We start from the raw sequence: 10,889 nt of genomic DNA on the forward strand, positions 1-10,889 counted from the left end.
TAATATGAAAATTAAAAAATATTAAATCTTTCTTACCAAAAATTATAATCTCATATATAAATATATAATAATGCTGAATATAATGCATATATTTAAAAATTCGTGAACTAACACTCATAGATTATTTTCCATATTTTCTATTAAGTTTTAATCGGCTCACAAATTTTAATTTTAGTTTAAAAATCCATGGATAACCATAGATTATTTTTGAAGTTTATATCCTTTCATACATTTAACTGAATATAAATATTCTGAAAAATTTATAATCTTTCCTAAATTGTGTGGTGTTTTCCTCGTGCTTCTCTCATAGTTAAAAATGATTAAGAATGTTATAGACTTAAGGATATATACTTAATTATCAATTAATTAATTTAGAATATAATAAAAATTAAGCATAATAATAAAAAAAAAGAGTTACAGCTTGACAAGCATTAGATTTTCACTGAGTTGCCATTTAATTTTTAAATTGGATGCAAAAGATAGTAATTTTTTTCATTGCAATTTTATAAATATGATGGACTATTTATAAAATTATGAATAAAAAATAATTTATCGGATTATTAGAAAGTCTAAAAATGTAATCAAAAATCTAGAAATGTAAAAAGTTTGAAAATGTAGTCAAAAATCTCAAAATGTTATAAAACGTCTGAAAATGTAGTCAAAACGTCTGAAAATGTGGTGATAAGTCTGAAAATGTTGTAAAAAGTCTGAAAATGTAGTCAAAAGTCTGAAAATGTAGTCAAAAGTCTGCAAATCAAGTTATTATTATAACAATTTCACATCCATTCAAATAATCTTTCAATATCTTTTCATCTAGGTTTGGAATACATATACATACGTCTTAAAAAGCCCTACGAGTACACATGGCCAACATTTACAGAAAAAGTATCACAAATCAGCGAAAACTACAAGCAGCATTTCGCCAATTTAAAATATGGTTTTTATCTGGATACACTCAACATGTAAATCAAATTTTTATAATTACATATGGAATTTTATTTCTCAAACTATGTACGTCCTATATGCACATGGTGCATATAATACAATAAAAAACTAAGCTAAAAATTACTTTATGTAATTCACACTCAAAATATATAATTAATTGCACTTGCATGGCAGTAAAATAATTTAAGGACTAGCTTTAATGCCAGTTTACAGTCATATGATAATATAAAATCTTATTTATATATTAAGCTAAAATAATTAAAATTCAGTCACGCAAGATCATTTACTATTTTTTGCTGCAAGCGCCTCCAAACGTTCTTGTACTTTAGCCATATCAGTATTTTTGGATAATTTTATAAAAATGGTTTGGCGTATATCGTGGAATACAAGCCAACCGGGTAATGATTCACTCAACAAACGTAAATGCTGTTCGAGTTCTGTAGGGGTAAGGCTTGTTCGGTAGCTGTTACCAAGTTTATTCAACACGATTTCCAAAGGTAGTACACTTTTCTTTTCGGTTACAAAAAGATTTCTGGTGTGTCTAGCGATTTCAGGTAGTCTTTGGTACTTGAGGGCTTTCTCATTTTGTGCAGGTGACCTGGTCATAGCTTCTAAAGCCTTTGCAGCTTGTTTGGCACGTATTTTCTCCAATAAAGATTTAGGAAGACCCTTCAAAGCCGGATTCAAAGGCTGTTCGGGCTCAGTCACCGGTTCTACTTTAACCTCCACAGGTTCTGTTTTTACTGTTGTTTTGTCATCGTTTAAACTCATAGCGCTTAAAGGTATATTCCTACTCTTGGCTTCGGCTAAACGCTCCAAAGCTTTCTCCATACGTGTGTTACAATTAAACAAATTTCTTGCCTTCAACAAAACATCACTCGCAGATGTAAACTTCTCAACATTCGGAGGCTGAGGTAAAGCACTCTTTTCAATATCAGGCATGTTTTCAATATCAAAACCGGCATGCCAACGTGTTAGCTTATTCTTCGGGATGCTCATTGGTGGATCCAAACTCAACAAATACTTTTCATGTTCATCCAAAACTTTATTCAACAATAAATTATATAATGTTCTTTGACGTTCCAACATAACTTGTGGATTCATGTTCATAACTTGACGGCTCTTCAGAACATCATCGGCATTGATTTCAACAGATTTTGTGTCGCCAACGTTTGGAATTATTACTAGTTCGTATTTGTCTTGCTTGGAAGTGGAACCAAAGTTGTGCATTTTTTCTTGGGAAAATGTATATGCATCGGGGTATATGAATTTGATCTGGGCCAGGTGGGATTCGGTGAAGTTCTTTCTTGTCATCTCCTGGAATAAATCAACCATCAGATTTAGGTATTTTAAGAAATTGAGGGCGGAAAGAATTTTATTTGGTGATAGACTTATATTTAAAACCTTCCTGAGTTATAAAGCTCAGTAAAATTTCTATTAGATTTGCTATTTGCTGAAGAAAAATAGAAATCGTCGATAAATAAAACACGAAACAAATATATACACACATACATTTTAATATTTCAATAATTTGATAGTCGGGAAACGTTCTGGACAGTCTTAGCCAATGTTGTAAAAAGTCTTAAAATGTTGTCAAGGGTATGAAAATGTTGCAAGAGGTTTAAAAATGTCGTGAAAAGCCTGAAAATGTTGAAGGGAGGCTAAAAATGTTGTGAAAAGCCTAAAAATTCTGTCAAGAGCCTAAAAATTCTGTCAAGAGCCTAAAAATTCTGTCAAGAGCCTAAAAATTCTGTCAAGAGACTGAAAATTCTGTCAAGAACCTAAAAATTCTGTGAAAAGCCGTCTTCAAAACGTCTGAAAATGTTGAAACTCGTATCAAAGTGTTGAAACTCGTATCAAAATGTTGAAACTCGTCTCAAAGTGTTGAAACTCGTCTCAACGTGTTATAAAAAAGTCTGAAAATGTTGAAACTCGTCTCAAAGTGTCGAAACTCGTCTCAAAGTGTCGAAACTCGTCTCAAAGTGTCGAAACTCGTCTCAAAGTGTTGAAACTCGTCTCAAAATGTTGAAACTCGTCTCAAAGTGTTGAAACTCGTCTCAAAATGCTGCAGATCGTCTAAAAATGCTGCAGATCGTCTAAAAATGCTGCAGATCGTCTAAAAATGCTGCAGATCGTCTAAAAATGCTGCAAGATCGTCTAAAAATGCTGCAAATCGTCTAAAAATGTTGAAAATCGTCTAAAAATGTTGGAAATCGTCAAAAATGTTGGAACTCGTCAAAAATGTTGGAAATCGTCTAAAACTGTTGAAAATAGTTGAAATTTAAAAGACAAATAAAAAAAACGATTCGGGGTAAAAATAAATTTCCAACACCAACGATTTTCATCCACATTAAAAAGTACAACTTGGATGAACTTTACATGAATTCACGTAAATGTTCACTTCATTCAATTTTATTTTTAAAAAGTAGTTTTTACTATCTTTACATGCCTTCTTAAAATCTTAATTCACTTTGCGTCGCCTTTTCGGAAAACTGACTACGACGCAAAATGAAGTAGGCGAACATAGTATCCTTCATACATTAAATTTGTTTTTATATCTGTCCATATTCAATTATATAATCTTAATAGCAAAATATTAAGATAATTTGTGTTGTTTCATTTGCGTTGTTTTTTGTGAGGTATATATTGGCGTAGTTAACTATTTCTTTCTCCTACCTGTACTGCCGGCTTGAGCTTCTTAAAAGTGATAGTCCTCCTTCCTATTATAAAGCATGGCACAAACTGCATCAACACATCTGAACAACTCGGCCAGACATCTGTAATTATGTGGCAGACTCAACGAGGGTGTAGTACTTTCGGCCAGACCCTGGTATCTCTGGTAAGCCGGGTTGGCAATTGCAGCTTTGACTGGACTCGATAAATTGAGTTTGCGAGCCACTTCTGTCTTTCGGGGCGACATGAGCTGTTCGCAGCCTCCATTGTTGTACTTGGGCAGCACCTTGTGTGGACTGTATAGGGTTTTCCTTGGAGGAGTCAGAACTTTCTGAGGACTGAAATGGTAAAGGACACAAAAATTAATAATGACAATATATGAAAAAGATGTAAAAAATTGATAACATTATAATTTGATTATAATAGATGGTACTACCAGTGGAGACTGTATTAGGAGTAGGTATAATATTAAATTAAAAAAATGCAAAGGTGAAGAAAAAAATAATACAAGTTACTAAATGGGTAATTTTCGCTTTAGCCTGGCGATTAAATATTAGAAAAAAATTGTAAGTAGATAAATACTAGATCTAGGACTTTTTCTAAGGAACTTCATGTTCTACATAGAATTAATAGGAGATTGTCTTTGAAGTTAATGAAACATTTGATAGTCCAGAATAAGATTAAAGTAAGATAAAATAAGAAACTATGTTCTTAAACCAGATTGAACTAAATTGTAAGAAAATACACTACTGTAACCAATTATTACCAAACTCAAATTAAACAAATAATACTACATTTAATATAACGCAAATCAGTAACTGGTGGTCATGGAATCGTGCCTTAAGGCAAATTGCTAAAACTTCCTGTACCGAGAATTTAATTTTTGGAAAAAAAAATGTGAGATTTTAGAAAATTTCGAAATTTTTGAAACATCTTTATAATCTTAATTTATTTTAATGCTCATTTTAATATTTTGAATGTTTTTTTGAAAATTTTGGCTGTCTTAGGTAAGAAATCAGTGGCTGTCTTAGGTAAGAAATATCGAGCGCGTAAGCGCCGCGTAGAAATATAAACAAAATTTGTTCTTATTATCAAAATCTATATAAAATATCTGATCATTTAATGTGCATATGTCTAATGATCATTTTAGACCGTCAAATGGCAATTTTGTTACTTTTTTCATTGGATTTCCAAAACCGCTAAACCTGCCTTCGCAAAAATTTAATCAGTTTTTCATTTTGTCAATACAAATAAACAGTTTTTTGAATTATTGAAACCGGACGCTCCGTTCTCTTAAAAACTGAACCACAATTTTTGTCATTTTTTGCCATGTATCTCCAAAACGGCTGGACTTGCCTTTGTCAAAAACTAATCAACACGTCTCCTTATCAATAGGAATCGAATGCTTTTTGAATCATTCAAATCGGTTTAACCGTGTTCCCGAAACCGTCGACGAAAAATTGTATCCGCACTTACATACAAACACACGCACGCACATACACACACACATATCTATTTTTTCTAAAGTTAACCAAAAAGTTCTGATACCTTTGAAACGTTAAGAAATTTTCATTTGTTTTTTTGCGATTACCATAACTTACCCTATGAAAAATTAATTATATAATTTACTTTTTTAGTCACATTTAGAGCAGAATAAATTATTATTAAAATAATAGTTAAAAAATTAAATTATAGCAGAAAAAATTAGTATTAACAATAATAGATAACAAATAATAACTTAATTATTATTCAGAAAAAAATTCATGTTCAAAACTCAGTTATCTTACATAAAATAAATCCATTAATAAAAATATTAACAAATTACCTTAGTTCAAAATAATAAAATATGTCCATAAAATCCGATCTCATTTTAACAAATATTATTAACAACAATAATAATATCAATATTATTAACAACAATAGTAATATAAATATTAAATTAAAATATCTTCAACTTTGCACAAAGACTTACTCTATTGAACTACTAATTGATTTCCAATAAGATTGCCCATATAACAACAATAATCGATTGAATAAGTATAACACGATCTACTTTTTATGCTTGATTGCATTTTTTATTATATGGGGACAAATAAATGCAAGCATAAAAGTATTTCTATGTGTAATAGGTTCAAACGATTGTGTAATAATATTTATAGTACATTAATATCAATTTATAAGTATTTTAACAATACTGTAATAGTTTTCATCAGTGATAGAATATATATTATATAATTTTAATTAGCTAGTGAAAAGATATACAGGTAAATTACTTTTGGAAAGCGTTGTAAAATGAATAATATAGTTGTAATTAGTTGGCAAAATTCACTAAAAATATGTTATAGAATTAATTTCAAATTCTAAGTTAAGGCAATTGGTAATTTAATTTAAATTATTTAGATATACAATAATTATTAGATTTATTATTTTAGATATAGTTATTACTGACCACTGTTTGTACATATAAAATAAAGTTTTTATTTATTTGAATCAGACTTCAAAAGATAATATGTCTCTGCAAAATCTATAAGATTATAAATTTTGCAAACAATAATTCTTAATCAGTCAATTAAATTAATTTTAATTTAACTATGTACAACCAGAACCGAGGTTTAACCATTAATTACAATTAAAAATGCAGTTAAATTTCCAAATAAAATATTTAAAATATTTGTACGATATAGTATGCTATGACTTAATTATTAGAAAATTCCTGAATACTTTACTTGAAAGATATCTACAAAAATGTAAAGATAACATACCAAAAAAAATTCTTGTTACAAGAATTTGAAAGAATTCTATTCATAATATTTGTGCATGGAATTCAAAATACATCAGTCGAGAATTTGCTGATGATAACCTTAATTTAATTCCATAATATATTTATGGAATTCAAAATAAATCAATCGAGAATTTACTGATGATAACCTTTGATAAATCTGAACTAATAAGAATTTAAAATTAAAGAATGCAAATATAGAAATCCCGATATTTCATAATAAAAATCCATCTACTCAAGTTTTGATAGAATTTCCATTTATTTATTAAAAAAATAATCATTTTAATAAGTGAGTTTTTGTAAAATTATATGAATGATAATTCAATTAAAGATTATTTATATCACATGTCTTAATAGAATTTTTGTTGATTAAATTACTTTATTAAGGAAATCCTTTGTTAAATTTTTATATGAATTATATTTCAATTGAAGAAATTACTTATATTGCATGATCCAGAATTTATATTAATTAGGAGTGAAGAATTTAAATTCGTCAATATTTAATCACAGAAAAACATGTAAAACTTTTATATTCTGTGCTTTTGTATAACATGTAAATGTATTTCTTATTTATTAATAAGAATAACTGGAAATAAACAAAGATGATATTAAATATGTATTGAATCTAGTGCAAATAAAGCATTGCTTTACCCTTTGGATTTTCATATCGCCTTAAAAGGAACAAATCATACTATTTCAAACATATAAGAGTACAAAGAGTCGTATTTAGACAAGTATGCAGTATTTTTTCCATACTAAAGAGGTAACGCCACTGCAAATCTTGATTTAACACAAATACTCGCTTAATTACATAAAAATCAATATCTTTACAAACTCTTATTGCTGTGAGGCGCCATTTTAAAATATTTTCCTTTATCTAAACGTTTATTAATCTATTACAATGATGTTACCCCTAACATGCATTAAATAATATGATTTTATATGCTCACCTCGTGGTTACTACCAAGTCAATAGTTTTGAACTCTTTCAAGCTTGGTTTCTCAAGTTTTGGTAATTTCTTCTCGTCCAATTTTTTCATGCCCTCATTCAGTTTGTTAACTCTAGCCTTAAGTTCTTCCAATCGAGAACTTTTTGTAAGTTTAGTTTTAATCTCCGCATAAGACATATCTTTGATATCAGTTTTAGCATTAAGTGCAGATAAAGTTCCTTTGGTTTCATCTTTCTTATTTTGATTTGTTTCGGCTGGCACAGCATTATCTTGTTTAATTGATTCCTCTTTTTTGACAGCAGGAGCTGCATTAGTAACTTCAGGAGTAGCTTTTTTGAGAATGATTTCTTTAGGAGGTTGAGCTTTTTTAACTGGCGACAAAGAGCCCAGTTGTGTAAAAATACAGTTCTGTTTCGGTTGAGGCTTAGGTGTAGTAGCATTTTTGCTTTTATTTGCAACCCTTCGTACTGGGGTCTTACGAACCGGAGAATCAAAGTCCAACTTGGTAACAACACGATTCCTCTTAGGCTCTATGGTCTTCTGTTTAATCTTTTCGTTGAATTGAGTATCTACACCTTTTAGTAAAATGGCTTTAGCAATAAGGCCAATGTCACCCTGTGAAGCGTCATTATCCAAAAGCATCACCTTGTTCCTAGCACTACTAATATCGTCGATTGCAGCACGTTTTCTCGTGTTAAAATATGATGTGATTGATGGCTGAGCCATTGTTGAATTATTTTAAACTTAAAACTTACAATAGACTAATGATAAAATATATTTTTTCGGGAAATAAAAAAGTCAAACACGAAATCCGTTGTTCCCTCCAAAACTGACAGTTAATGGTCGTCAGCAAGATTCTACCAACATAACCAATGAAAATGGTCACTAATCTGTTCCGACAGTCAGGTAGAATATGTCACTGTCCATAGATAAACAAGTATAATTCACTGTCAAAGTATAAGTCACTGTCATTCGAATTTATCGATATGATAAAATTTCCTTTTTTTACATAAATTTGTCTTTTACAAACTTTTTAAACTGAATATTGATTAATTACTAAGTTGAGTAACTTAACTATAATTGTGTGTACATTCAAAACTTTAAGCTGATAATTTTGAACAAAATATAATGGATTTTAAATGTGATTATCTATTTACACTTAATATTAATTCAAATGTAAGTATTAAATTTATCTTTGATTTCAAGACACAACATTATATTTATTATTATATTATATCATTATATTATATCATTATTGTTATTATATTGTCTAGGAGACACAAATTCAAAATGCCAACAAAAGCGATTATGAATTTAGTGAAAATTAACTAAATGAATTTAATTCAAATGTAAATGTCATGGAAAACGAACAATATACAATCGTATAGTCCGTCAAATCGTTACTGTCAATAAAAACGAATTGCACAATTGCCGCTTTCGCAATTTTCAAATTGCCGCATTCCGATCGCCATTGCCGCCGTCGGTTGGTAGCATTTCGCGAATGGTCGACTTGACAGCAAAGGACGGCACGGAGAAGTTATTCATTCATGCCATTATGACCGATTTCGTTTTGTTCTTTTATTCGGCCGCCATACTCAAACAAAAGCTATCGCAATGAATTAATTGGGTTTTACGTTTTTTTAGTTGTTTCAAATCCGTAATTTATTCTAAATGAGTTCCAAATCAGATGTTAATAGGCGGCTGCTCGCCATTCAAGCGAAGAAGAAGCGTCATAAGCAAGGCAAGAAGAAAGCCAAAAATGACGAGAACAATCAGGGAAATAACAGATACAATAACAGGTTTGAGCCGTCACATAGCTCCTCTAACGAAACGATAGAGGATGAGGAAGAGATCTACACGAGCGAGGAAGAGGAGGAGCAGGAAGACACTTCGGATTATTGCAAAGGCGGCTACCATCCCGTCAAAATCGGAGACCTGTTCCTCTCCCGGTACCATGTCACACGCAAACTGGGCTGGGGACACTTTTCAACGGTTTGGCTGTGCTGGGACCTCGTGGATAAAAGATTCGTAGCTCTTAAAGTCGTGAAATCAGCGCCTCATTTCACAGAGACTGCCAGAGATGAAATCAAAATATTAAAAGCCGTTCGTGACAGCGACCCCACGGATCCAAAACGGGATAAGACTGTACAGTTGCTGAACGATTTTAAAATAAGTGGCATCAATGGTACTCACATTTGTATGGTATTCGAAGTTTTAGGACATCACTTGCTCAAGTTAATACTGAAATCGAATTATCGCGGTATTCCACGAGCCAATGTCAAAGTCATCATTCGACAAGTGTTGGAGGGTTTGGATTATTTGCACACCAAGTGTAAGATCATACACACAGATATCAAACCTGAAAATGTACTAGTCTGTGTTGATGAGAACTATATCAGAAAATTAGCTTGCGAGGCAACGGAATTACATAGTAAGGGCTTGAAATTACCTACGTCTTTAATAAGCACAGCTCCTAAAGAGTTTCAGGAGCAAAGTTTAAAAACAAAAATGAGCAAAAACAAAAAGAAGAAACTAAAAAAGAAAGCGAAACGTCAATCTGAGCTGTTGCGCAAGCAAATGGAACAGATTGAAGAAATGAAGGAACTTAGGACTAGCGTATCAGAAAATGGTGAGGTTGAAATAAGTAATTTAGATAGTAGTGAGAATTCAAATGTCCAATCACCTGAAGATTCTAGTACTAGTGTTAATGAAGTTCGATCCCCTGATGGTGATGATGATAGCATCAAAGATACCGCAACACCAGATAGTGATAATAACCCGATAACAATGCAGGTGAATGGATGTTCAACGAAATCAGAAAAATCAGAACCCACTTCTGATGGAATGGCAGGCGGTGAAAAACAGTCTGCTGATGAGGACTCTAATACTCCTGCGGGTGAAGGGGGCGACACAGTAGTGAGAATAAAAGAGGGAAGTGGTGAACCAACTGAAAATAATTCAAATAACAGTCCAGAACGTGAAGTTCAACGACCAAATTCTATAAAAACAGAACCGCCTCCAGATCCAGCCTTAGTGCCTTGTGATGTTGAAGTCAAAATAGCTGATTTAGGAAATGCCTGCTGGGTCAATAAGCATTTTACAGAGGACATTCAAACTAGGCAGTATAGATCTTTAGAAGTGCTTCTAGGTGCGGGGTACAACACTTCGGCTGATATCTGGAGCACAGCCTGCATGGCATTCGAGTTGGCGACTGGAGATTATCTATTTGAACCCCATTCTGGTGAGGACTATAACCGAGATGAAGATCACTTAGCACATATAATAGAATTACTGGGAGAAATTCCTAGAAAAATTGCACTATCCGGCAAGTTTTCATATTTAGTTTTCAATAAAAAGTGCGAACTGCGCCACATTACGGGGCTGAAACCTTGGGGCCTTGTCGATGTGCTGACTGAAAAATATGAATGGAGTCTGCAAGAGGCCACAGAATTTGCAGAATTCTTAAAACCTATGTTAGATTTTGATCCAAATAAGAGAGCAACGGCTGCGGAATGTCTGAAGCATCCTTGGCTGAATTAGGTG

The 10,889-nt window shown here is 31.8% G+C and overlaps 2 protein-coding genes across 2 annotated transcripts; one reads left to right on the forward strand and one right to left on the reverse strand.

The window, feature by feature from the left end:
- Positions 1 to 1,224: 1,224 nt before the first annotated feature.
- On the reverse strand, positions 1,225 to 8,170 carry LOC113384592 (DNA replication factor Cdt1-like). Its single transcript, XM_026622334.1, is given in 4 exon segments — positions 1,225 to 2,262; positions 3,622 to 3,657; positions 3,659 to 3,956; positions 7,348 to 8,170. Coding segments are annotated over 4 exon segments (2,097 nt in total). The 5' UTR covers positions 8,073 to 8,170.
- Positions 8,171 to 8,858: 688 nt separating this feature from the next.
- Positions 8,859 to 10,889, forward strand: LOC113385161 (SRSF protein kinase 3-like). Its single transcript, XM_026622981.1, has one exon. The coding sequence runs from the start codon at positions 9,018 to 9,020 to the stop codon at positions 10,884 to 10,886; it is 1,869 nt and encodes a 622-aa protein (XP_026478766.1). The 5' UTR covers positions 8,859 to 9,017; the 3' UTR covers positions 10,887 to 10,889.

This window comes from Ctenocephalides felis, unplaced genomic scaffold (genome assembly GCF_003426905.1).
Source record: "Ctenocephalides felis isolate EL2017-DRISC unplaced genomic scaffold, ASM342690v1 CF-g0.4_SCAFFOLD_03571, whole genome shotgun sequence".
Taxonomy (NCBI): Eukaryota; Metazoa; Arthropoda; class Insecta; order Siphonaptera; family Pulicidae; genus Ctenocephalides; species Ctenocephalides felis.

Excerpts from the sequence above, each read along its gene's own strand:
- LOC113385161 (XM_026622981.1), top strand. The coding sequence starts at position 9,018 with ATGAGTTCCAAATCAGATGTTAATAGGCGGCTGCTCGCCATTCAAGCG.